This window comes from Podarcis vaucheri, assembly GCF_965113315.1.
Source record: "Podarcis vaucheri genome assembly, chromosome: 2".
Lineage (NCBI taxonomy): Eukaryota > Metazoa > Chordata > Lepidosauria > Squamata > Lacertidae > Podarcis > Podarcis vaucheri.
Genome location: NC_138760.1, coordinates 14,786,624 through 14,814,093, shown reverse-complemented (window position 1 = coordinate 14,814,093; position 27,470 = coordinate 14,786,624). Strand labels below are relative to the sequence as shown.

The window sequence follows — 27,470 nt, the reverse complement described above, 5'->3', positions numbered from 1 at the left end:
TTTTCGAGTTTCCGTCGCTTTATTTTGCAAAAATAGAAAAGTCCCCTCTTCTGCGGCACAGCTGGGAGTGCAGGGGCAGGACAGATTCCTCTAAAACACCATGGAAAGCTGGTCTGTAAACATCACGGAAGGGCTTCAGACTCTTCTCCATCCCGCCCCACAACAAACAGACCCCATCTTAAGGCCTGGGGTAATTATTTCATTAATTCGTTTTATTTCATTTTGGCAGCTTAAAATGACTGGGGGAAGAAGCCAAGGCAGTTTTCGGCAGAGCCTCTCGTTCCTTGGGGGGGGGGCGCTGTTCCACCCGCCTCATCGCCTGCTCCGGGGTGGGGGTAAAGGTGCAACTCTTTGTGCTACCCACCCCCCTGGTGTAAACATAGGCAAATAAATAAATCCACCAAAAGTCTTGCCCCATTCATGGCCAGCAAGGGGCAGCAGAACCTTCGGCTCTCATTCCCAAAGCAGCAGAGGGGAGGCTTTTGTTTCTCTCTCCCCCCCACTGATGAAGCAGACGTAGGGGGAGATGGAATCGCAGCTGCCGATGGCGGAACATCAGCAAAAGGGTGCTGGTGCGATGCCACCCTCCCCAACCCTCGCTTCTTGTAGTGTTCGGGTTTAGTTCCTTTCGTATTGCTAGGAGCACAGGGAAGGGGAGGTGGGAGACGCTTTCTGCAAGTCTTTTGCCCTCTGGGGAGGAGAGGAAAGAGCATTTTCCATATTTGGTCCATTGGAGCTGTGGAGCAAAGCAGATCTCCTCCCCATCTTAGGCCTGGGAGAAGGGGAAACAAAGCTTCCTAAAGCAGGAGTGACCCGTCCCTTCCCCTTTATCAAAGTGCTGGGGAAGAAAACTTTGCCAGTTAAGGTAAACAGTGTCCCGCACCTCCCTGCCAAGTCCCCCTTTCCACACAACCTTATCAGAGAGCAGCTGGTTCTCGCTGCGGAGGGGGGAGGTTGTGGGTAGGGGGCAGCAGAGGCCCCTGAGGGACAGGATATGGGTTCAAGTCTGCAGCTCTGGCACCCCTGACCCTCACCCTTTCCTCAATATCTTTGGTATCTAGTGTCCTTTGGGGTCTGTTTCCCAGAATCCTTAGCACCGGGGTCAAAAGCATCCCAAGCGAGAACAGAGACAGCAAGCCACGCCCCCTGTTGCCCCCCCTCTGCCTTGGGAGGGAGGAGGAAGGATGGACGGACTGCTGCCCCTCTTCTCCCCCACCCCCTCCGACACACACACACACACACCTGATACAGGATTGATTTCTGCCCCAAACAATAAAACATTAGCGCTCTATACATACAGCTAACAAAAAACAACAAAAGACACACACCCCCAGCCCGTGAAACTCACCTCCCTCAAAAACAAAGACTCCACAACCCCTTGGAATCCGCAAGAGATGGTCATGAGCACACACACGCACACACATGTCCAAAAATCCCACAACAGGGATATATATATGTATGCTGAAATCCTAGCTTCACTCTCCCCATCCCGCAGAGTCATTGGTCCGAGATCCTTGTGTGCATTTCGGGATGTGGGAGAGAAATGCAATCCCTCTAGCCGCCTCCAGAGACTAGAATAAATAGTGTCCCGGATGCCTGGGTTCCTGGCTTGGGAAGGTACAGTTCACATCCAGCCGGGACTGTGGACCAGGTCGCGAGGGAGGAGGCCAGGAGCGCGGTGTGGTGTGTGTTTGGGGGCACACGTCGCAGAGTCTTTCTCTCTCGGCTCTCAAGGCGCCCCTCTTCCCACAGGCAGGAGTGCGAGGGGGGGCGGATTGCACAGCGGGAGCTCCTCCCGTTTTGAAAGAAGAGGTCTCCCAGGCCAAACCCCTTGGGGGCTTTCCCAGGTCCCGGATATTTGGCTTGAGGGCGCCCGACGCAACTGGGCAGGCGGCCTGGGGCTTTTGGCAGAGCTCTGGGGTTTGAGGGGCAAAGGCGAGTTTAGAATATACATCCAAGGGCCCTGCGGGGGGAAAGGTTTAAGGCAAGAGGCATCCAAAACCGCCCGAGAAGTCACCAAACGCAGCCGAAGAGGGGGGAATGTGGAGTCTCCCTAGTTGTTGCCGTGACACCCAACTCCGGCGGCCTGCAGGAAAGGCCCGAGTATTAAGGCAAAGAGTCCTGGAGGAAATGGGCGGCTGGAAGGACGGAGGAGATAGATGTGGAAAGGGTTTTCTTTTTGTCCTTCTCCCGGCCTTTCCTAGCCTAGATCCTGGCTCTCTTTGAGAGGCTAGGGGGCTTCCTCCTCTTCCTCCTCCTCCTGGCTCTTGGCATCTGCAGGGCTCTCCTCCGAGCTGGGGGGTTCTGCCAGGGGTGGGGGCTGCGACAACTCGTCTTCAAACATCTCGGGGTTTTCCAGCATCTCTCGGATGAGCGGTGGCATGGGACCAGGAATCTCCATCTTAAGGGTGATGGCTCGTTCGGCCCCTGTTTGGGGGAGAAGGAGGAAGAAGGGAGGTGTGAGATTTAACATCACAAAAGCAGTCCAATACAACGTTTCCTCTTTGCCCAGAGTGGACACACAGGGGAATGTTGCTTCAGCCAGTAGGACTTCCTGTCACACCTGGTCTGGAGCATCGTCCCCCTGCATGTGACCAGGTAGATGGGCGTGACCCTGGCACACCCTATAAAGGGGCTGGTCACGCAGCCATTTTGCCTTTTTCACCTTATCCCATCTTTTTTTTGTTATTTATTTATTTATTAAAGATTTTCTTGTTTTACAGAAGTATGTGTAATGTCTCTCGTATTTTTCCCATGCAACATTTTTACAAATCTGTTTCATTTGTTGAGACACTAGGGGGGAGAAAAAAGGGGTGGAGGGGGGAGAAGATTGGGGGGTGTCGGGTGGCGATGTTTCTATTTTGCTTAATGTATGTAGGGTTTGGTGTCAGCGTTGCTCGTGTAGGTTCTCTGCTGTTCATTTGTGTTTCGTTGGTGGTGAGAGAGGTTGGGGTTGGCCTAGGGTGTGGTTGTTTGTGATTGGCTGTGGTGGTCTTTGTTTTCGTGTGTGAGTGGGGTGGGTGGGTGTTTTGGATCAGGTTAGCCATATTGATCTGTATGCTGTGGGTGGATTATTGTCATTGTCTTGTTGGGCTGTGTATGTGATAAAGGGAAGGTGTCTTCTTCTGCTTGTCTCCATGTCAGTTTCAGTTTATTGGTTAATTTTTCTAGTAGGGCTGTTTCCCATACTATTTGGCACCATTGGTCCATGCTTACTCCTGACAGGCCTCTCCAGTGTCTGGTTATGGTGTTTCTGGCTGCTGAAAGTAGGTGGGTTATGAAAATCCAACTATGCTGGACAACGGCCTACGAGAAATATGTAAAATAACTAACTAAGCAAGTATTAGAAATCACCCCAGAATTGGCCCTACTAAACATCTTCCAAGACAACAATGCCCATTTACACCTTATCGCATCTTGATGCCTTTTGCTGTGTGCTGGCTTTCAGCCAGAAACACATGGGCTCATCCTTCACAAACAATGAACTCACACCTTTGTCTGCAACTGTAACTAAAAGCTAAAGCCTGTCTTCAAGGTCATACTGTGAACTGAATGTAAGTAAACCTTATCATTATAGTTGTACCTTGTTTTTCGAACAGCCTAGTTCTTGAACGTTTTGGCTCCCGAATGATTGCAACCTGGAAGTGACTGTTCCGGTTTTCAAACGTTCTTTTTGAAGCCAAACGTCCGACGGGGCTTCTGATTGGCTGCAGAAGCTTCCTGCAGCCAATCTGAAGCCGTGATTTGGAAGTCGAACGCTTTGGAAGTCGAACGGACTTCTGGAACAGATTCCATTCAACTTCCAAGATAGGACGGTACAGTGCTTTCTAAAAGAAGACTGTTGTGTCATTATTGTTTTTAAAAGGGAACTAACAGAGATTGAAGGGCCGCGGGTGGCGCTGTGGGTTAAACCACAGAGCCTAGGACTTGCCGATCAGAAGGTTGGCGGTTCGAATCCCTGCAATTGAGTGAGCTCGCATTGCTTGGTCCCTGCTCCTGCCAACCTAGCAGTTCGAAAGCACGTCAAAGTGAAGTATTTAAATAGGTACCGCTCTGGTGGGAAGGTAAACGGCGTTTCTGTGCGCTGCTCTGGTTCGCCAGAAGCGGCTTAGTCATGCTGGCCACATGACCCGGAAGCTGTATGCCGGCTCCCTCGGCCAATAAAGCGAGATGAGCGCCACAACCCCAGAGTCTGTCACGACTGGACCTAATGGTCAGGGGTCCCTTTACCTTTACCTTTAACAGGGATTTACCAGGAACAATCTGTACAAGCTGGACTGGATTGTTTAACTCAAATGGTTATAACGAATCTATCAATTAGCTGCCTGCTATGTACGGGGGTATGTGTTCTGCTACTAGCTCACTAGCGTGGGTGAGGAAGGATAATATTTAATCAATATATGTTCTCCTACTATCCTCAACTTTCCCACAGGAGGAAAGGCAGCCATGAGACCCGGGCGGAGTTTCCCTGGCAGCGGAGATGGCGAGAATAGCTGCACCGCAGGGCACTACTGCTACATGCTCTTCTCTGGCGCTACTGCAAGCGCATGGAAGGAATTGGCAAGTTCTTGCACACTGATATGGCAACTGGCCGGCTGTGGGCAAAATCTGTAGATGCACACCCCAGGAGATTTCTCGTTGCTCCTGGAAGAGGTCAGTGCCGGGATGTAGAAGAACCAAAGGTTTGCCGCGGAGGAGATAACGAAGGTTTCCCCTCTCCTCCCTTCAATGCTGTGATTTTGCTGGGGAGGAACCAAAGGGAACAGAGATCCCATAAGCTCCCATCCACCACTGAGGATGCTGTGGGCAAGATGGGGAGGAGACGCAAGAGAACAACAGTTCCTACACAATGCCTGGAAACAGAAAATGGCAGGGGTGACAACGAATGCGCCACGAAGTCGTTGGTTCTCAATAATCCGGTTTTGAGATGCCTGAGATCAGCACAGAAAAGGGTGTAGCTATATGTTTAAAGACTATTTGCAGAAATACTGTAAAATTAATGAATGTTAAAATGATGTTGGACTGAAAAGAAGTGGTTTTGGTAATAAGGTTAATAAGAATAGGTAAATATATAGTTATATGGATGAAAATATATAGTTATAATAGGTTAAGTTATAGACCAAAGATAGATGAGAGAGGGTAAGGATTTGCTGAAAAGACTTGGAAAACGGGATTACAAGGAAATAAGCAAATGAGCTCAAAGATGCTGAAAAATGGATTTATACTTTTTTAAAATATTTTTTCCTTCTTCTTTTTCCTATTTCTTAGTTATCTGTTTTTTGTATTTTGTATCTTCTTTTTTTTAGGTTGCTTTATTGTTAACTTTCTCGTTAGCTTGTGTTTGTTAGTTTTTGTTTGTTTTCTCTCTATGTGTAATTTTTTGCATAATCTCAATAAATAGTCTAAAAAAAGAAAGAAAAGAAAAGTGTGTAGCTATATGAAGATGACCATTCTGCCCTTAACCAGCTGCCTGCCCTCTGACTTACAACCAGTTCAACAAGTGCATCTGGCTTTGAACCTCCTCTTCAATATAGAATCATAGAATTGTAGAGTTGGAAGGGACCCTAAAGATCATCCAGTCCAACCCCCCTGCAAAGCAGGAATATGCAGCTGTCCCTTAAAGGTTCGAACCTGCAACCTTGGCATTATCAGCACTATGCAATAACCAACTGAGCTATCCAGGCAGCCTGACGGTAGGGAAGGGAATGGAGATGAAATATACTCAGAGTCGAGAGTGGATTTCATGCTTTTTATTCAGCTCATAGTGGTGAGGAGGAATGGAAGTTCCCCCAGAATGTCTGCTTTATATACATTATTTACACAATGGGCCCCACGTGATTGGCTAATTCTGGGATTCACCTGTAGGCCAATCAGGTCGCGGATTCACTTCCACCTGGAGCTGGATTGGGTGGCTCCTGGTCATTCTGGACCCTATTGTTCTAGGACCAATTGGACTGCTGCATTCTGGACCCTATTGTTCTAGGACCAATCGGACTGCTGCCTTTTGGATCCTATTCAACTTACAGTGGTGCCTCGCAAGACGAAAATAATCCGTTCCGCGAGTCTCTTCGTCTAGCGGTTTTTTCATCTTGCGAAGCAACCCTATTAGCGGCTTAGCGCTATTAGCAGTTTAGCGGCTATTAAAGGCTTAGCGGCTTAGCGGCTATTAGTGGCTTAGAAAAAGGGGGGGAGCGAAAAAAATCGCAAGACTCGCAAGACGTTTTCGTCTTGCGAAGCAAGCCCATAGAAAAACGGAAAACCCTTTCGTCTAGCGGGTTTTTCGTCTTGCGAGGCATTCGTCTTGCGGGGCACCACTGTAGTACATAACAGGAGACAAAACTAGAATGAGTTGGCTCTGGCTCCACCTACTGGTGGCTGCCTTGCCTTCTTCTGCCGCACCAATTCCAACGGGGACCAGCCACCACGCATTCACATCCAGGGTGCAATTGCTCGCAAGAATCCTACCCCCTTGCCTACGTGGCACTGTGTTGATGATGGGCTTGTGCTCACCTTTGGTGCTGATCCCCCGCAGGTCAGTGATCTTCATCAGCATGCGGGGGAACATGTAAGGCTTGTTGGGTCGACGTCGGCGAGCGTAGATCTTCAGGGCTTCCAGCAGTGGCTCTTGTAGCTTGTCCACTTTCTCCGGCTCTTCCAGGTCCATTCGATCTGGGGACGAAGAGACAGGCAGTGCTGTTTGTTTTGTCTTTTGAGTTCTTTATCGAAAGGCGGGGCAGAAATGCAATGTCAGCCCATCAGGAAGAGGTTACTGCATTGCGGAGGTTGGAAAGACAGCCATGTGGGATTCAGAAACAGGCATGTTCAGCACATTAAACTGGACCGTAACGCCAAGCATGCAACCATTTAGCAGAATTATACAAATGTGTATACAAATTACCAGTGTGATTGTTCCGGTAGAAGATTCTGGCCTTTCTAGTTGTAGACCAGTGTCTCACAAACCTGGGTCTCCAGTTGTTTTTGGACTACAGTTCCCATCACCCCTGGTCTTGCTAGCTAGGGATGATGGGAGTCATAGTCCAAAAACAGCTGGAGACCCAAGTTTGGAAACACAGCTGTATACTTTATGATACTATTCTGGGCTTTCTGCTGATGCAGATGTCATTTCCTATCCTTTCCCTGTAGTGTATTAGAAATCTTACAAAATTTGGTACTGGTTGCTTGCAAAGTAGAACTATCGGCAAGAACCAGACCTTAAAAAGGTCAACGGGCTCCCTTTGCCAGTCCTTAAAGACAAGGCTGGGACGCGGGTGGCGCTGTGGGTTAAACCACAGAGCCTAGGGCTTGCCGATCAGAAGGTCGGCGGTTCGAATCCCCGCGACGGAGTGAGCTCCCATTGCTCAGTCCCTGCTCCTGCCAACCTAGCAGTTCGAAAGCACATCAAAGTGCAAGTAGATAAATAGGTACCACTCCGGCGGGAAGCTAAACGGCGTTTCCGTGCGCTGCTCTGGTTCTCCAGAAGCAGCTTAGTCATGCTGGCCACATGACCCGGAAGCTGTAAGCTGGCTCCCTCGGCCAATAAAGCGAGATGAGTGCCGCAACCCCAGAGTCGGCCACGACTGGACCTAATGGTCAGGGGTCCTTTTACCTTTAAAGACAAGGCTAATAACAATGCCTGAGGAGGCTGCAACACGGCCATTACCTCCACAGATGAGGCAGATGGCGCTGAGCAGTCCTGTCTCTGTGTCGTCCATCTCAAGAGGCAGCAGTTGCCCAGCAAAGGCAAAGACCAGGTCTGTGAGGGGCCCAAATCCAGCATTGTGCATCTGGGTGCGGTTCAGGGTCAGCCCATCCGAGAAGGTCATGGTGTCCTGCTCTGGGGTGTAGCGGGTGCAAATACGGAGCATCTGCAGAAGGTGGAGGAGAGCACAGAGAAGACGGTCAGGAAGAAGGTCACGTCCAGAATGTCCTCTTAAGTGGGGAAGCAATAAAACTGCTGGCACATTTGCAAAGCTAAGCAGGGGTTTCAAATTGCAGGGGTTGGACCAGATGACCCTCAGGCATAGCTGTCAACTTTTCCCTTTTCTTGCGAGGAATCCTATTTAGAATAAGGGAATTTCCCTTAAAGAAAGGGAAACGTTGACAGCTATGGCCTCGGGGATCGCTCCCAACTCTACAATTCTATGATTAATAAGGGAGAGGTTCTCACTAGAGGTTATCCACTCTCCCTCTTGTCCCACTGCTTTCACCCAGGGAAAAACGATCTTTAGTGCTCAATTGGAGCAAATGGCAATTCGGGTTTTCTCTGGATTGACATTTGCTCTGATTTAGTATTTAGGAGTGGGCCTTTCCTAGGAATGGGGAAAACTGCTCGGATCCATGCTTTCTAGGCATGGCATAAGCAGAAGTGTGGATGAGCCCTAGGTCTGCAAAGAAGGTTGCAATTCTGTGTATTAGGTGCAGAGTTCAAGTGTCCTGAGAATCTCAGCCTCTCAAGTAAGCTTCTTGGCCTTTAACCCCTACAACAACAGGCTCAGAAGTGGTTGGAAGATGCCCAGGGAAATCTTGACAGACAGAGACGGAGCTGAGCAGAATTCCCAGCACACAAGAAGGGGCTTCAACATCCGGCCTTACTCCTTGCTCTTCTCTACAGTTAGCAGAGGCAGAACTGTCTGAGCACATGCTTAATTTTGCACCATTTCAGACAACCCTGCAGAAAGGCGTGGCGAAGCTTTCTCTCCGTTGTCACCGTTTGCACCCCGCATTATATGCAGCCCTCTGGCAAAGGCCACACACCCCTCGCTTCCCCAATCAGCTCTTGTTGCCTGCTGTAGCCCCTCACCAAGATGTCTAGGCAGGCCGCCTTGAGCAGGGTGATTTGGTCGGCGATGCTGAGGGTGGTGAAGCCTGGCAGGCGTTTGGCAAACTCCACAATCTTAATAATGCACTTGGTGGCCAGCTCACTGAACTTGTCCCACAGCCCCAGGTCCAGCTGTACTCTGTGGTCTGCGCTAGAGTTCTGGAAAAGAAAGGACGAGAGGTCAGGGATTGAAAATGCTGCCTTCTTCTCCCCACGTTGCATCTTCTGTTTGTGTTTGTGCAGATACAGGAGGGCTCGCACGCTTAGCGCAGCTTAGGAGTTTCTCCCACCAGTCATCATCCGATACGGCAAAGGTAAGCAGATGTCAGGCATTTAGGCAATCTATTTCTTTGTTGCTTTACTTAAGGACCCCTGAGGTCCACCAGCTTGAGCTGATATAGTGGCTTGAAAAGAGTGGTAGGCATAGGTCAAGGTCAAGGGACCCCTGACCGTTAGGTCCAGTCATGACCAACTCTGGGGTTGCGGCGCTCATCTCGCTTTATTGGCCAAAGGAGCCGGCATACAGCTTCCGGGTCATGTGGCCAGCGTGACTAAGCTGCTTCTGGCAAACCAGAGCAGCGCATGGAAACGCCGTTTACCTTCCCGCCGGAGTGGTACCTATTTATCTACTTGCACTTTGAGGTGCTTTCGAACTGCTAGGTTGGCAGGAGCAGGGACCGCGCAACGGGAGTTCACCCCATCACGGGGATTCGAACCACCGACCGTCTATTCGGCAAGCCCTAGGCTCTGTGGTTTAACCCACAGCGCCACCCGTGTCCCTCATATGGTAGGCATACACTTCAACTATAGGAACATGGCATCTCAGAGTAAATCTCAGCCCAGGAATTAGTGGTCAGTATCCAAATCAAGTTCACAGGTCCGTGGTTCCCTCCTGGTTCCCTCCCCACCCCCAAGCAACTTAATTTGGGAGCAAAAGTTTTTTAGTTATTGCAGTGGCAACCTAAGTCAGAAATTCTTGCTGATCTACTGCAAATCATCTAGAGATTCCAATCTACTTTCTGCCCACCCTTAACTACTAGGAGAAGGTGGTGCAGGAAGTGAACTAGGACCTTTTGTGTGTGTGTGTGTAAATCTCTCTTTGCCTCATCTCACGCCTCAGAACACCCCTTTTGGGGGACTTACACATTGCTGCTTTAAGTTCCAGGTGAGCTGGATGCAGGACTTATATCAGCAGGTCTCTGGCTCAGCCAAAGTGGGCTTGCGCCAGTTTATTTTTTTATCTTCCTTACATGTTGTCATGGCATCTATTTACCTCTCTCTCCCTCTCTATCTATTTTGACAAAGTAATAATCATAAATAGGTAAGAATAAAAATGTGCACCCCAACACCGAGACCATTGTCTCTACCTATTGTAACTATCCAACCTCCCAAAATTTCAACACCTTTTTGCGATGGTTTGACCCCTTTCCGTTTTAACAGTACAAATTCTACAAACACCTTCCATATCTCCTCAAAATCATTTCTCCTGCATATTCCCCACCATATCTTAATGGCACATGTTAATTTATCATACTAGGACCTTTTCAAACCTGCAACCATCTTTAGGTCCCACCTTGAAATATGGAACCACCTTAATGTCGTTCCTGCTATATATGATGGTTTTTATCTGTTCTATCTTCCTACCATTGTCTCCTCTCCCAACTGCAATTTCCCCCCTCTTTTGCAGTTTTCTTCTTCTTCTTTTTAATCCTAAACCATCATAATAACAACAAAATGTGAATGGTGGCAGCACCAGTGATGTGGTGGACTTTAGGTGAAAGCATGACCAGCTGTGTATATCAGCTTAACAGCAGAAGACCAATGTACCAGGACAACCTTTCCAGACCAATGTGCCATCTTTAGCCCAAATATGCATTTGGGGACCTACTTTAAAAAATTTATACCACATAATTTGTACAGTGGAAGAGTAGCTGCTCCGACCCAGCTTAGGTCAGGCTATGGGACTCATCTAGTCAATAGCTTCCCTGGAGTATATCGGTATCATAGTCTATTGGTCATCAGCTGGTGGGTTGGGAACATCCATATTCCCAACCCACCAGCTGATGACCAATAGACTATGATACCTATATACTCCAGGGAAGCTATTGACTAGATGTATTAGTTAAAAAAAAGGTTAATATCATATATGTAAAAATATATATGGGACGCGGGTGGCGCTGTGGGTTAAACCACTGTGCCGCTTGGGTTTGCCAATCAAAAGGTCAGCGGTTCGATTCCCCACGATGGGGTGAGCTCCCGCTGCTTGGTCCCTGCTCCTGCCAATCTAGCAGTTCGAAAGCACGTCAAAGTGCAAGTAGATAAATAGGTACTGCTCCGGCGGGAAGGTAAACAGCGTTTCCGTGCACTGCTCTGGTTTCGCCAGAAGCGGCTTAGTCATGCTGGCCACATGACCCAGACAAATGCCGGCTTCCTCGGCCTGTAAAGCAAGATGAGCACCGCAACCCCAGAGTTGGCCACGACTGGACTTAATTGTCAGGGGTCCCTTTACCTTTACCTTTACCTTTACAAATATATAGCTGGGGGTGAGGGGAGTTTCCCCTTAAAACAGGAAAGAATAACTCAGGGAGAACGCAATGCAAACTCAGAACAACGCAGAAGACTTCATATGCAACTAAATAATACTTAGAAGAGACCTGCTAAAATAAATACAAATTAATGAATTAACATCCCACCTTTCCACCAGGGCAGAACCCAATGTGGATCACACCAGCGCAAGTAGATAAATAGGTACTGCTGTGGTGGGAAGGTAAACGATGTTTCTGTGCTCTCTGGCTTCTGTCATGGTGTTCCATTGCGCCAGAAGTGGTTTAGTCATGCTGGCCACATGACCCAGAAAAGCTGTCTGCGGACAAACACAAGCTCCCTCGGCCTATAAAGTGAGATGAGCATCGCAACCCCATAGTTGCCTTTGACTGGACTTAACTGTCCAGGGGTCCTTTACCTTTTCCTTACCTAACTGAGGTAACATTTATTTCAATGGGCCTTTTACGAGTATGGTTTAGCTGAATACCATTTATCATTGTTGGTGAGGGTTACTGATATATTTTTTTTTATAAAATTTTTATTGGGTTTTCATATTTTATATAGACAAAAACAAGAACACAAAAGACAAATAAACACATAAACAAAGAAAAAAAGAAAAACAACAGCAAACATATATACTTTCCCGCAAATATTATTTCCTAACCCTGGTCATTGACTTCCCCCTACCCCCTCCCTTGCATCCCCATTTCCAAATTTATGTCAGCAAATTGGCATTTCCCTATCCTAATATTAGTCCTTTTATAAAAGCAAACAAAATTAATTTTTTCTAAGTTGGACCTCAATTCCCTTCCATCGATTTCCCATTTTGTCTTGAATAATGATCTTTTTAACCAAATCCCATAATCATGAGTGTTGTTAAAACTTAATTTTTCCCTCCCTCCCATCCCCGGTTTGCGTCCCTTCCCAAAGCATGTCCAAAATAACAGTTCTTAGCCCGGGTTCCTCACGTCCGAGGCCCTCCAGTCTCTTTCAGTCCCTCTCCGCCGGTCTTGTTGGTAACCCTTTATGTCAGTCGTCACATCTCGAAAGAGTTCTTTCACCATCAATCCAAAGTCTCTTCCCATATTTGCAAACAGCTGCTGAAGAGTTTCCACAAGGCATGAATCTTGAAGGTAATCAAAGTCAGAGTCTATGTGGAGGCCCCAATTATATTTCTTTATTTTAAATTCCTTGATTTCATAGACTCCCAGGGCCTCCACTTTCATCTTCTGGATCTTTCGTGGATTTATAGTAGATTTACTCCAATAGTCTCCTTGTTTGTATTCCGCAGGCGTCAGCTTCTGCTCAGTATTTTCCCACATCACTTCTTCTCTTTCTTGTTTTGTCTTCTCCTCTGCTTTTATTATCATTTCTGGTTCAGCTGTGGATTCTTTCTCATTGAGGTCCTCTTTACATTCAGCAGGACTACTTGTTTCAGAAGTCAAGGTCATCAATTGTTCACTCATAGCCGTAGTCTGCTCTTGTAAGATTCCAACCAAATAAAACATCCTTTCGATTTCTCCCAGTATCTTTCCATCCACAGCCATTGTAATTCCACAGAATTCCCTCTAGAGGGAATCTGGTTACTTAATATTCTTTTCCCCAACAGTCCTCTGTCTTGTTATTGTTTCTTTATTTCCAACAATTTTAGATCAATTGTAACTCTTTTTAATCCAGAGGTAACTTAGGTAGCAATTTTCCACTATTAACAGTCCGTTTGACAGCTTTGACAGCTGTCAAACTCTGCACTTCTTAAACCAGCTCCAAAGCAGGACGCTCCCGGGCCCGGGAGGGGGGGTTGTTTACATCAGAACATAAAACATCCAACACTTCTCTCTCCTGCTCGACATTTCCAAATCTTGGAAGTTACTGTCTTTTTTTAAAACTCACCCTTTACAGGGTAGGCACTCCAGCTTAGTTCTTTTTTCGTTGCTCTAGATCGTCTGCAAGGTAGGGGGTGCGGACTTCCTTTTAGCGCATCCCCCGATCGTCTCAAATTCAGTGGATAAATTTCTTAAAAGCCAAGTCCAAATTACTCACGGGTTGTTTTTTCAGCCGAATTTCAAGGAAGGAAGTCAGCGCTCTCCGGTCATGGCTCGCGGCTTCGCTCAGCAGAGGTAGCGATGGACTCTCAGTGCCGCGCCACCCCCCGTATCCCCTCCGCAGCCTTTAAAAAGGCTCTTCGCGAATCAGGGGGGGGCGTTTAAGGCACCCGCCGAGTCTTCAGTCCGCAGGCATTCCGCGCCTGCGGTTTTAAGGGTCCCCGTGTCGCCGGCACGGCAAAGACCCGTCCCCTGCTGAGCCGATTCCCTCCGGAGCTCGGAGGGAATCCGCCATTCCCAGATCGCGTCAACCCCGGAAGTCTGGTGAGGGTTACTGATATACATGCCCTCAATGTAAAGGTAAAGGGACCCCTGACCATTAGGTCCAGTCATGACCGACTCTGGGGTTGCGGCACTCATCTTGCTTTATTGGCCAAGGGAGCCAGCGTACAGTTTCCGGGTCATGTGATCAGCATGACTAAGCCGCTTCTGGAGAACCAGAGCAGCGCACGGAAACGCCGTTTACCTTCCCGCCGGAGCGGTACCTATTTATCTACTTGCACTTTGATGTGCTTTCAAAGTGCTAGGTTGGCAGGGGCAGGGACCGAGCAATGGGAGCTCACCCCGTCATGGGGATTTGAACCGCCAACCTTCTGATCGGCAAGCCCTAGGCTCTGTGGTATAACCCACAGCGCCACCCGCATCCCTTTCAATGTACAATGTACACAATTCAAATAAAAAAAATTCTACTCTGAAGAGTGAACCATTTAAATTACCCAGGTATAATATTTTCAGGGACAAGGTGTTTAGGGCCACACTTGATGCCTGCAGGCATGGACTGGGCTAGGATGAGATGTGCCCAGTGTTCCTGTTGCAGTTTGTTGTTTTCTACAGGGGACACTTATGAGCAAAAGAAGGGAGGAGAAACACGCTGCGGCTCTTACCGTTGTATATTTGCCCAGCTGGCAGAGGGAAGGGAAGGTTTCCTGGTGAGCTTTGCTGACCTTCTGGATGAGTTCTTCCAGCTCGGGTGTCATTTCGTAGCTGTCTACCACAACCTCCTCCTTCACGTCTTTTTTCTTCTTGTTGCGGTCGTTCCTCACGGCTGAAAGAGAGAGATGAGGGAAGGAAGGTGAGGAGGGAACAGGGATGGAATTTGGTGTGGGGAACTAATTCTTGCTCTTATGATATAACCCCATCAAAAAATGAAATAAAAATCCCTCCATTTCCAGACGCAGAGAAGAAAGAGAGCCATGGTGGTTAGGCCGAGGCAACGTGCGCGGTGGGTTGGTGGAATTTCTGCCGAAACCGTTCGCAGACGGCACCGTGGGGACAGGGGTGCTGGCTCCCATCCAAGACAATAAAAAATTAAGGTATTAGATATATAAGAAATGTTCATAAATGTACCAAGCAAACACGTACATAGATATGTGGACCACATGTCTGGAGCAGCACAGGAAGACCGCCCTGAAACCATTTTGACTCCCTAACTGACCAGATGTTTTCTCTGCAAGGAGAGAGGGGGTGAGGGAACCTTCCCATTGTCTCAGGAATTGGGTAAGCACCATGTCAAAAGAATAGCGGACTACCAGGAAAGGCAATCAGATAAGACATTATCAGATAACCTGGCAGACAGGAAAAACAACAACATTCAAATTTCTGTTGTAGACCGTCTTTTCTGTGATGTAGGTATGATGTTTGTGGGGGGTGGTCTTGGGTTACACCCCTTCTGTGATGTATGTATGATGTATGGAGGGGTGGTCTTGAGTTCCAGGGCAGGGAATTTAAAATGTCTATATAAGGGCAGGCACACCTTGGTTCTGGGTCCTCCTCCACTCTCCTGTGTGTGAAGGGAGTGCCCTGTTGCAACAGCGTTAATAAAGATCAGGCTTACTAGCTGCTTTGCTTCTCAATATTCTCTGGTTAGCCTCTGTTATTTTCTCCGACCGATGGAGAACCTACAAAGGAATCTCTAAGGGCTCTTGTGTCCCCCGTAAGGGAATAAGGGCAGATTTTTGTTTATCACACCAGGGAGACACCTCACCTAGAGATCTTCAACAACACATCCTGTGGATGAAACTGAAGCCTCTTGCCGGCCCTCTCAGCTCATCTCCAACTCCTGGCAACCTATAGCCTCAGGTGCTGTGTTGTTGCAGTGCCCTAGAGAAACATGGCGGCAGAAACTGGGCTACCGGCATCCACTGAAAACAGTTGCATGGATAGTTGCCAGCCTCTGAGGTCAAGGGGTGTCAATGGCGAACCACTGAGCCCAAGCTCAGGAATCTTTTGCCTAATGCAGGACTCGAATCCATGACCCTGAGATTAAGCGCCTCATGCTCTACCGATTGAGCCGCTCTGGACATATGTATATTGTTGTGACTGTCCTTTAGAGTGAAGGGTGTGTAAGAAATCTTTAACAACCACCGCCTCCACCAGGTGTATCTGAAGACGTGTGCATGCACACAAAAGCTTATACCCAGGACAAACTTAGTTGGTCTCTAAGGTGCTACTGGACATACACACACACACACACACACACACACACACACACATATATATATTAAAAATTTACATTTATATTTATTTATTATTTATATTTATTTATTATTTATATATTATTTATATATACGGTGGTACCTCAGGTTACGTACGCTTCAGGTTACAGACTCCGCTAACCCAGAAATAGTACTTTGGTTTAAGAACTTTGCTTCAGGATGAGAACAGAAATCGCGCAGTGGCAGCAGCAGGCCCCATTAGCTAAAGTGGTGCTTCAGATTAAGAACAGTTTCAGGTTAAGAACAGACCTCTGGAACGAATTACGTACTTAACCCGAGGTACCGCTGTATTTCAACTGCATCAGACCAACATGGCTACCTACCTGAATCTGCTTTTCATGCCGACGGTCCCAGGTTCAAATCCCCAGCATCTCCTGTTAGGGCTGGGAGACACCCCTATCTGAAATCCTGAATTGCTGCTGCCAGTCAGTGTAGACAGTGCTGAGGTAGATAGACCAGTATAAGGCAGCTTCCTATTTTCCTAGGAACTGACTGCAGCCTACCTCTATAGAGCAGGGATTCCCAAACTCACTCCAGCTGTTTGGGGACTACAATTTCCACCATCCCTGACCATTGGTCCTGCCATCTGTGGATGATGCGAGTTGGTAGTACAAAACCAGCTAGAGACCCAAGTTTGGGAAACCCTGATCTAGTGTATCTGGGGAATGGATGTAAATTATATTGGGATACAAACCAATTTCACCCACCCCACAACTGTCTTGTAAAAGTCCCAAATTCCACAGAAACAGCACAGGATTAACTTCTTGGATTCTACAGGCACTTCCCTACAAGAGAACTCACGTGTGGTTTTATTAAAGGTAAAGGGACCCCTGACCATTAGGTCCAGTCGTGGCCAACTCTGGGGTTGCGATGCTCATCTCGCTTTACTGGCCGAGGGAGCCGGCATACAGCTTCCGGGTCATGTGGCCAGCATGACTAACCCGCTTCTGGCGAACCAGAGCAGCGCACGGAAACACCGTTTACCTTCCCGCCGGAGCAGTACCTATTTATCTACTTGCACTTTGACGTGCTTTCGAACTGATAGGTTGGCAGGAGCAGGGACCGAACAACGGGAGCTCACCCCGTCGCAGGGATTCGAACCGCCAACCTTCTGATCAGTAAGTCCTAGGCTCTGTGGTTTAACCCACAGCGCCACCCGTGTCCCATGTGGTTTTATTAGCTCTTTGTAAATTTTAATCTCCCTTTTGTACACCAAACCAGATTGGTTAAATAATAATTCATTCATTTATTTTAAAGGACAGTCTGGGGGACATCTCGTGCTGTGGCGATTTTTAATGTGTCACTGATGGAATAAGGGTTGCAAGTTATTCCAGACCCTCTATCTATCTCATGGCATTCATTATCAAAAGTGGTTGAAGAGTCTATTGGCTGAAACCTTTCCTGGAAATAAGTCCCATTGAATATTTACTTCTGATAATGGCACATTGTAAGATTGTGGAAGCTGGAGCAAGCTTGCTTTCTCCTGCTCTGGAGGGTAGGGCTGGGACCAATGGATTCAAGTTACAAGAAACTTGAATAAACACCAGGAAAAAAACTTTCTGAGAGCTGTTCTCCCCCGGGAAGTGGTGGGCTCTCCTTCCTTGGGGGGTTTAATGCAGATGTTGGATGGCCATCTGCCTGGGATGTTTTAGCTGAGATTCCTGCATTTTAGGGGGTTGGACTAGATGCCTCTTGGTGTCCCAATTCTAGGATTGCACTCACAGTCCCTCACTCTCAGTGAAGGCTGGTTCTTTAGGGGAAACTCCAGCGGGTGCAGAATGCTGCGGCGAGACTCCTTACGGGGTCCTCGCTGCGGGATCACATTCACCCAGTGCTATACCAGCTGCACAGGCTCCCAGTGGGGTACAGGATCAGGTTTAAGGTGCTGGTTTTAACCTTTAAAGCCCTATACGGCCTAGGACCCTCGTACCTATGGGACCGCCTCTCCTGGTATGTCCCACAGAGGAACTTACGGTCTTTAAACAAAAACATCCTGAAGGTCCCAGGCCACAGGGAGGTTAGGCTGGCCTCAACTAGAGCCAGGGCTTTTTCGGCTGCGGCTCCAATCTGGTGGAACGCTCTGCCACAAGAGACTAGGGCCCTGCGGGACTTGACATCTTTCCACAGGGCCTGCAAGACAGAGCTGTTCCACCAGGCCTTTGGCCAGGGCACAGCCTGACTCCCTCCTTTGGCAATCTTCACAGAACTTTGGCCCAATGGTTGCCATCAATTTGATTTGAATTAATTTTATAATGAATTGATTTTAGAATGTACTATTTTATTGTTGTTAGCCGCCCTGAGCCCGGCTTCGGCTGGGGAGGGAGGGATATAAATAAAATTTATTATTATTATTACTACTACTACTACTACTACTACTACTACTACTACTACTACTAATGCCCTGCCAACTTCATTCTGCATTTACCCAGCCCTCAGCCTTCTTCCTTACACATCCCACAACGGAGAGCGAAGCTGTGTTGCTTGAGCAACGAGCTCCAGATGTTTCCAAAAAAAGAAAACCAGAGAGACCCAGACCCAGTGCCCCCTGGGCAAGGAATCTGGAGATGCCTGTGATGATTTCTCAGGAGTTTGTCTTGGGCTGGCATGTGTGTGTTCAGGTGGGACGTGGGGTGGGGAGAAACTGTATCCTCTCCCCTCTCTCTCTCTCTCCAACTTAGGGGTGCCAGGAGCAGCAGCAGCACCAGTATCTCCCCCCGCCCTCGCTTCCCCGGGCTCTGCCGGCACCCCTCCCTTTACCGAGAGCCCTGGGGTTGCGTGTGGACTCTCGCTGGCCTGAGCCTTCCCAGGCTGCCCTTCCTGTTCACCCCAGGATAAAGCGCCAGGGATCTGGGAACAGGATACGCCAATTGGCAGGATATACACTTTTAGCCACAGTCAGCACAATGCTGAAGGGGGTGGGGGGGCTGCTGCCAGCCAAACCATAGACCTCTTTGCAGCGGGGGCGGGGGGCGGGTAACACACACGCAAACTGAGAACCCTACTGCCTCAGGGTATTTCCCCCCCCCAACCTACTCTCCCCAGCACAAACACAAGCTTATGCCTTTGCTTTCAAGAGGCGAAAGCATATACAGTGGTGGTACTTCAGGTTAAGTACTTAATTCGTTCTGGTGGTCTGTTCTTAACCTGAAACTGTTCTTAACCTGAAGCACCACTTTAGCTAATGGGGCCTCCTGCTGCTGCTGCTGCGCCGCCGCCGGAGCACGATTTCTGTTCTCATCCTGAAGCAAAGTTCCTAACCTGAAGCACTATTTCTGGGTTAGCGGAGTGTGTAACCTGAAGCGTATGTAACCTGAAGTGTATGTAACCCGAGGTACCCCTGTAGGTTTAGCAGAAGTCTAGCTGTGAGGGTGAACACCTCAACCCCCCCCCCCCGATTCCTTGGTTTTTCTGCAACGCCCCCCCTTGCTTAGCACTAAATCCCATTTGAGTCTACATGGGATACTGGGAGGGAAAGGGAGGAGGGGCTGCGCTGGCCCAAATCCCTTAGGCCATCCGTTTCCTGTCTCTGTAGTGACAACCCATCGGGATAACATTCCTTCCCCAGCCAGCCAGCCATGCCCCACGCCCCTTGCCCAATCCTCTCCACCCACCGCCTCTCTCCCTTTAAAGTGACAGGCCCTCGGAAATAAATTGCCAGGTTTCGAGACATAGACATTCCTAATTAGGGGCTCTTAAAGAGACGGTGATTAATGTGAGCCCTGGCCCAGGCCAGCGCAAAGACATGCCTAAGCAGTCGGGAGTAAAAGCAACAGCCGCTGAGAGGCTCTCTGTCTCTTGCAAGGGCTAGGCAGCTGACAGCACTCTTGAAAGGGACGGCAAACTCCCCAAGTGACTAAAGTACCTCCCCCTCCACTGGGAGTTTTTTTGTTTGTTTGTTCCTCTGTGGGAGTGCTCTCGGAATTATTTCCCCTCAGAGGAATACACATGGAAAACGTTTCATCAGAACAGAATATCGGCAGAGCTCTGTGTGTGCAGTTTCTTTCGCCTGGAGGAGCAAGGCGGGAATAGTTGCAAACGACAGTCTCCCGCTCACGCAGCTTTCCTGAAAAACCCACGTTGCCTTTTCAGTTCCAAGGTAAATGTTCCCCAAATGCTTTTCCTTGGAGGTGGAATGCATTGAAAAGCACCACCGTGGAAGGAAACGCAGCGGCGAAACCAGATACAGAAAGCAGATGGCTTCGCAGGAGTTTTCAGGCTGCAGGAGCCAAAGATCCCTTCAGAGGCGCTGCCCTGGGTTGTGTGCCTCCTCTTAGATGTCCCTGCGATTGTATCTTGGCAACACAGGCCTTGGTATTACAAAATTCTACATTTGATGCGCGGCAAGTAAAGTGACAGAGGCCGGCAGGAGGGACCCATGCGCAGGCCACTCCTTAAAATAGTGTGGTTCTATTTGGGACGCATGCAAATATGTGCATGCACACAGATGTGCAGGGGGAAATGTTCCTGTGTACCCATCATCTAACCGTGACATGGTCCGTGTCCAAATCCATGGGGGGTGGGGACAAAGAGAATCTGCCAATTGCTGTTGCCAACAAAAAACAGACTATTCGAATGACTACTTCTGCAGTACATAAAACAGTAAGGCAGACGTGGTCCTTGCACACACAGGATGACAGTTTCAAAGTGTGTTACGTCTATGCCAGCGAGTGGGGGCATGCATGCCACCCCATTTGAAAGGCACTGAATGGAACGTCCCTTTGCTTTCTGTTTTGTTTTACCTACCGTAATCTCATTTGCTATCATCCCTCACACACTGCCCGCCCCCCGGGCTTAGAACAGAGCTCACCTTCTTTGGACATGCCAACCTCAAAGCACTTTTGCAGGCGGCAATACTGGCAGCGGTTGCGGGTGACCTTGTTGATCTGACAGTTCTTGTCCCGGTGGCAGGTGTAGACCATGTTTTTCTGGATGCTTCGGCGAAAGAAGCCCTAAAAGGTCACAGAGAGACAGAGAGGGAGAAAGAGGAACAGGTGACCAGGTGGGTGATGCGGAAGGAAGGCACTTAGGTAGTTCCAAGCCTCCTTTCCAAGTCTCCTTTCCCAGTGCAAATTGTGATATCCACGGCCACCTTCTCCAAAACACGCTGCTTCAGGTAGGACCGTTTTTGCAGCTCAGAGGCTGTTTCAGATGTCGTTGCTTACCTGGGTGAATCTTCAGACCTGGCTATGGCAGTATGAGTTTTGAATCCAGATCAGGGGAGTGGCTAGTGACTTTGGGGCATGGTCCATAGACACAAATGTACATGCAATTTGCAAATATGCACATGCCAGTTTAGACTTTAAATGGCACAGAAGGCAAACCAACTATTTCCCATCCAGATCACCCACAGGTTTAAGTTCTTCGCTTAATTTGCGGCCCAAGTCAGATACCCCAAAACAGTACCTCTTCGATTCATATACCCCCGGTTAATTTCCCAATTTATCCTGCTCCAAATCAATTCAATTCCTGTTCAGTTTCTTCCATTCCTTACACTCCAGATCATCTCCAAAAAAAAGGTCACCTTTGGGAGGCAACAAGAGAACGGGCCTTTTTTGTGGTGGCTCCGATTGTGGAATGCTCTCCCCAAAGAGGCTCACCTGGCCCCATCATTACATGTCTTTAGGCACCAGGCAAAAGCATTCCTCTTTACCCAGGCCTATGGCTATTAAATAATCTATGGCCTGTGAAAGTGTGGAGAAGAGGACTGTTATTACAATGACTATTTTATTATTAGGCTGTCTGTCAGCGTGCTTTTTATTATGTGTTATCATTGTATTTTTATCACTGGTGTTCTGTAATGTGTTTTTAACAATTGTACATCTTCTGATAAAGGGTGATATATAAATTAAATAAATAATAAATAAATAATAATTTATGAAATATCCTACTGATATCCCTTAATTTGACCCCTGCTTCCACTGAATTCACTACCCCACACAGGGAAACACTTGGGGCACTCAGAAAAAGATGCGAGGCCCCCTTGTTCCTTGGCCCACCTCTGACTTCTAAAAGTTTGTGTATCATAAGCAGCTGACTTGTAATGAATCAGATCTTCTGTTCTAGCCCAGGACAGTCTTCCCTGACTGGCAGTAGCAGCGACAGCTTTCCCAAAATCTCAGGCAGCGGGTCTTCCACTGCCCTGCCACTTGCAATCCTTTAACAGAAGTTGCCCCTTAAAGAGCTGGCATTTTGTAAGGGGCTGGGAAGTATGTGAACCAGGAAATTCTGAGTCCAAACATCATCTTAGGCAAGTCACTATCTCTCCGCTCCCTCAGTATGGAGATAAAGGGCAGAGGTGGGGAACTCTTTCAGCCAGGAGCCCTAGATCTTTATCTCCCACTCCGCCTGCAGGCCAGCTTTGATAGGGGAGACCACCACCTGTCAATCATCTGCTGGCAGGTGAATGATAGGTGCATGGTAAAAGCCCAGCTGTGGAGCAAGTCAGGTGTGGAGCAGCTGGGCATGGTTTGGGGGACACAGCCTCACAGGCCGAATGAGTCAAGCAGAAACTTTTAACTATAGCTCTCAGTTCCAGCAACTAACCCTCAAAGGTTCCCAAGGTGGAAAACACACGCTCCATATGCATGGATTCAGCCTCAGCCTGACGGATGTTAACCTGATGATCTTGGAAGTAGGTGCAGAATTTTCTGCAACCAGAAACCCCCCAATTCAACAACCGGGACACAGGAAGATGCAAGCCAGCATGCATATGCTTGTTTTGCACATTTCATCTTGCTTGCATAATCTGTTTTTTTGGGTGTTGGCATGCAGCTTCAAATTCCCTGCTGCAACATTCCTTTGGACGAGGAAAGGAGGCCTGGGTGAAGCAGCCAACCCCACCCTCCTGGTCTGAACAGATGCCTGCTTGAACTCACGATTCGGGCGAGCTGCACTGCAAGGAGCCCCCCCAGGGCAGCGGGTTAGCTGAGGTGTGCGACAGCGCCTTGTGGGGTGGGGAATCTCCCTCCACTCACCTTGCAGCCTTCGCAGGAACTGACCCCGTAATGATAGCCGGATGATTTGTCGTTGCAGACGAAGCAAGGTTTGTAGACACGTGGGGGTGGGGGCGGAGAGGGGGAGCTGGGCACCATCTCCTCCGAACTTGTGCTCTGCGTCTCCACCGCTGCAGAAGGAAATAGGGGAGGGTCAGGTGGAAATTTGGGACACTGTACACCCAAACAGCGGGGACGCGGGTGGCGCTGTGGGTAAAACATCAGTGCCTAGGACTTGTTGATCGTAAGAATCCCCGCGGCGGGGTGAGCTCCTGTCGTTCGGTCCCAGCTCCTGCCCACCTAGCAGTTCGAAAGCACCCCTAAGTGCAAGTAGATAAATAGGGACCGCTTTATAGCGGAAAGGTAAACGGTGTTTCCGTGTGCGGCACTGATGCTAGCACGCCAGCGCAGCTTCGTCACGCTGGCCACGTGACCCGGAAGTGTCTTCGGACGGCGCCGGCTCCCAGCCTCTTAAGTGAGATGAGCACACAACCCTAGAGTCGGTCACGACTGGCCCGTATGGGCAGGGGTACCTTTACCTTTACCTTTACACCCAAACAGCAGTCACAAAATTAAGAGACACCTGCTTCTTGGGAGAAAAGCAATGACAAACATCTTAAAAAGCAGTGACATCACCTTGCCAACAAAGGTCCGTATAGTTAAAGCTATGGTTTTCCCAGTAGTGATGTATGGAAGTGAGAGCTGGACCATAAAGAAGGCTGATCGCCGAAGAATTGATGCTTTTGAATTATGGTGCTGGAGGAGACTCTTGAGAGTCCCATGGACTGCAAGAAGATCAAACCTATCCATTCTGAAGGAAATCAGCCCTGAGTGCTCACTGGAAGGACAGATCCTGAAGCTGAGGCTCCAATACTTTGGCCACCTCATGAGAAGAGAAGACTCCCTGGAAAAGACCCTGATGTTGGGAAAGCTAGAGGGCACAAGGAGAAGGGGATGACAGAGGACGAGATGGTTGGACAGTGTTCTCGAAGCTACCAGCATGAGTTTGACCAAACTGCAGGAGGCAGTGGAAGACAGGAGTGCCTGTTAATGACATAAGGCTTCCCCCAATCCTGGCAACTGTAGTTTATCCCTCACATAACTACAATTCCCAACACCCTTAAAATGCTACACATCCCGGTATAAAAGTAAAGGGACCCCTGAGTATTAGGTCCAGTCGTGGCCAACTGGGGTTGCGGCGCTCATCTCGCTTTACTGGCCGAGGGAGCCGGCGTACAGGTTCCGGGTCATGTGGCCAGCATTCTTAAGCCACTTCTGGCGAACCAGAGCAGCGCATGGAGACGCAGCTTACCTTCCCACTGGAGAGGTACCTATTTATCTACTTGCACTTTGATGTGCTTTCGAACTGCTAGGTTGGCAGGAGCAGGGACCGAGCAACGGGAGCTCACCTCGTCGCGGAGATTGAACCGCCGACCTTCTGAAATCATACAGTGTTAGAAACTCAGGTATATAAGCAAGGCACCAAATGTGTAGTTGCCATTTGGGGGCAAGATGGCTCTAAAATCTTATTTTTCAAGGGATGCACTGTCTGTGATTGGTCATCAGGTAGTTCAGATGACTACCTTGAGCTAGGTTAAGAACTTTGAGCCCTTAAAGAAGAAAAGTCACTTGATCCAGGGACAGTCCACATGGATATTGGCCTAATCCTATCTCTTTTTCTTAATGGTGACACAGACAATTCAGTGTAGGAATATTCTTCACAATTGTGAGCAGGGCTGTGGGATGGGGACTCAGGGATGCCCAAACTTTTTTCAAGAGGGCCAGATTTGATGAAGTGAATAATATGTGTGAGGGCCGACCAAAGTTGTTGACCCTTTTTTTAGGACTGAAGTTGTTGATTTTATTTTGCAGCTGGGGAGACTTGAGGAAGAGAGAAAATTGCTTGCCGAATGACACCTCATGGCTGAAGGGGATCATACTTTATCAGGAATATGCTGGGATATATTCCTTATAATATACATGGGAGTAAGTGACTGGAGACAGGGCAGTTGGGATTGGGATGAGCCGGAGTCAGGGTGTTATGTACTGAGTTGAATAGGATCCAAAACGCAGCAGTGTGATTGGTCCTAGAACAATAGGATCCAGAATCCAGCAGTCTGATTGGTCCTAGAACAATAGGATCCAGAATGCAGCAGTCTGATTGGTCCACAAGAGCCACCCAATCCAGCTCCAGGTGGAAGTGAATCTGCAACCTGATTGACCTACAGGAGAATCCCGGAATTAGCCAATCACGTGGGGCCTATTGTGTAAATAATGTATATAAAGCAGACATTCTGGGGGAACTTCCATTCCTCCTCACCACTATGAGCTGAATAAAGAGCATGAAATCCACTCTCAACTTCGAGTATATTTCACAGCCATACACTGAGCAGGCAAATGGCGTTAACTGTGCATTACTTACAGGGAAGGAGGAAACATTAAAAAGAATTAGTCCTAAACTCCCAGCCTCTTGCCCTCACCATGACCCATAACGCCTGGACACAGTTCCTTCGGTTCAAACAGCATTTTCCACTGCCCCCCAACCCCGGCAAGCCATGAAACTGTTTGCAATTCTAGCTTTCAACACAGACTGAATTTCCTGTGACAAGACCCTAAATGCCACATTCCAGGCCAAACAGGTTGGAATTGTTACCAGAGCTGTGTAACCTAATCCCTTCCCCTGGGGGTGGGAAGAGAGGAATGACCCTGCCCAAAGGAGACATAGGTTAGAAAAGCTGGGGAGGAAATAGAGTGGGGGGGGGGGTTAGTCCACTTTCCCCTCCTGCAAAAGGTCTGTATTTAGCATCCCCCCCCAAAAAAAAAAAATTAAAGGTGTTTCCATTTTTAGGGTGGTGAAGCCAACATCAGATTTGCAACATTCATTTAAAGCAGCCTTTCTCAACCTGTGGGTCCCCAGATGTTGTTGAACTACAACTCCCATCATCCCTAGCTAGCAAGGCCAGACCTCAGGGATGATGGGAGTTGTAGTCCAACAACATCTGGGGACCCACAGGTTGAGAACCGCTGAATTTTAAAGCATATCCAATGCACATGCAAAGCACATGACTTCCCCCAAAGAATCATGGGAACTGTAGTTTTCCTTTCCCATAGCTATGATCCCAACCACCCTTACCTACAGGATTCTTTGGAGGAAGTCATGTGCTTTGAATGTGTGTTGGGTGTGCTTTAAATCATGTATAGTGTGGATCTGCTCAAATGGTGACATTCTCCTCACATGGTGAATGTGGACTCAGTCTGTATGGTAACCCTGGCCATTAACCATAATAAAACGACTTGTCTTATACGGTAGTCCTGCTTCTGGGTTATATTCACAGCTTTTTAAAATAAAAAAGTGTTTCACAATTACGATCATTCCACACCGGAGTTTAATTTAAAGTCCGGATTAGGAAGCCAGCTCCAATTTCTCTTCTTTTCTAATGCCAATTTTGTCACTAGAGTTCACTATGAGCTGCTTCTTTGCCATAACCCGGCAGTTCCAAACCTTCAATTGATATCCCTAATGTGTTTGTTTGTTTGCTCATTCATTCACAGGACCAGGCAGAAGGTGACTTCTTTCAGAACACACATTTTAAAACACATTCGAAGCATGTCTCCTCACCCAAAGAATCATGGGAACTGTAGTTTCTTAAGGGTGCTTGGAATGGTAGCTCTGTGTGGGGTAATGAAAAATATCCAGGTTTGGGGGGATTTTTTGGGGGGGTGCTTTCCATGGTACACAGCCTAAAACTGGAGCAAAATGATCCCCCCAATAGATAACGCAAGGGACATGGGTGGCGCTGTGGGTTAAACCATGGAGCCTAGGACTTGCCGATCAGAAGGTCAGCGGTTCGAATCCCCGCAATGGGGTGAGCTCCCGTTGCTTGGTCTGCTCCGGCCAACCTAGCAGTTCGAAAGCACGTCAAAGAGCAAGTAGATAAATAGGTACCGCTCCAGCGGGAAGGTAAACGGCGTTTCCGTGCGCTGCTCTGGTTCACCAGAAGTGGCTTAGTCATGCTGGCCACATGACCCGGAAGCTGTATGCCGGCTCCCTCGGCCAATAAAGCGAGATGAGCGCCGCAACCCCAGAGTCGGTCACGACTGGACCTAATGGTCAGGGGTCCCTTTACCTTTAATAGATAAAGCAACAACATTGCAGCTGTCAAGTTGATGTCAGGGATGGGTTGTTCAGAGAATTTGGGTGCTTGTACAGAGAATTCCCTGCCTATAAAATACAACAGGGATCACAGGAGTGAAGCGTTAGAAGATTCCTCCCTCACCGCCACCCCCTTCACCTTCCTGCTATCTGCAATATCTCCCAGCACAAACTCTTGTTTGCAAAAGGAAAACAGCACTTCGCAGGCCACTCTAACCACAATAGATAAGCAGCATATACAAACTCCATGCAGCCATCATGTCTCTTGAGCTCAGTTCTTATAAGTGACCCTGCAATAAACAAACCCAGCCTTCCCAACTCAACAAATAACCCTCCAATGAATATTCATTTCCCACAACAATAACG

At 48.4% G+C, this 27,470-nt stretch overlaps 1 protein-coding gene and 1 long non-coding RNA gene across 4 annotated transcripts in view; both read right to left on the bottom strand.

Annotated features, from left to right (window-relative positions):
- RARG (retinoic acid receptor gamma) overlaps window positions 1-27,470 on the bottom strand; it is a 131,507-nt gene continuing 104,037 nt past the window's right edge. For all 3 annotated transcript variants that reach the window (XM_082212668.1, XM_082212669.1, XM_082212670.1), the window contains 7 exons: window positions 22,934-23,082; window positions 20,767-20,908; window positions 14,349-14,509; window positions 8,801-8,977; window positions 7,661-7,865; window positions 6,511-6,669; window positions 1-2,427 (listed from right to left, as the gene is read on the bottom strand). In XM_082212668.1, the coding sequence (XP_082068794.1) occupies window positions 2,231-2,427; window positions 6,511-6,669; window positions 7,661-7,865; window positions 8,801-8,977; window positions 14,349-14,509; window positions 20,767-20,908; window positions 22,934-23,082 (1,190 nt within the window). In that variant the 3' untranslated portion in view covers window positions 1-2,230. The remainder of the gene's footprint in view (window positions 2,428-6,510; window positions 6,670-7,660; window positions 7,866-8,800; window positions 8,978-14,348; window positions 14,510-20,766; window positions 20,909-22,933; window positions 23,083-27,470) is intronic.
- LOC309526718 lies at window positions 2,434-5,911 on the bottom strand. The gene is made up of 3 exons (XR_014216876.1): window positions 5,449-5,911; window positions 3,392-4,973; window positions 2,434-2,624 (listed from the first exon to the last, which is right to left on the bottom strand). It is a non-coding gene; the product is annotated as an uncharacterized lncRNA (long non-coding RNA).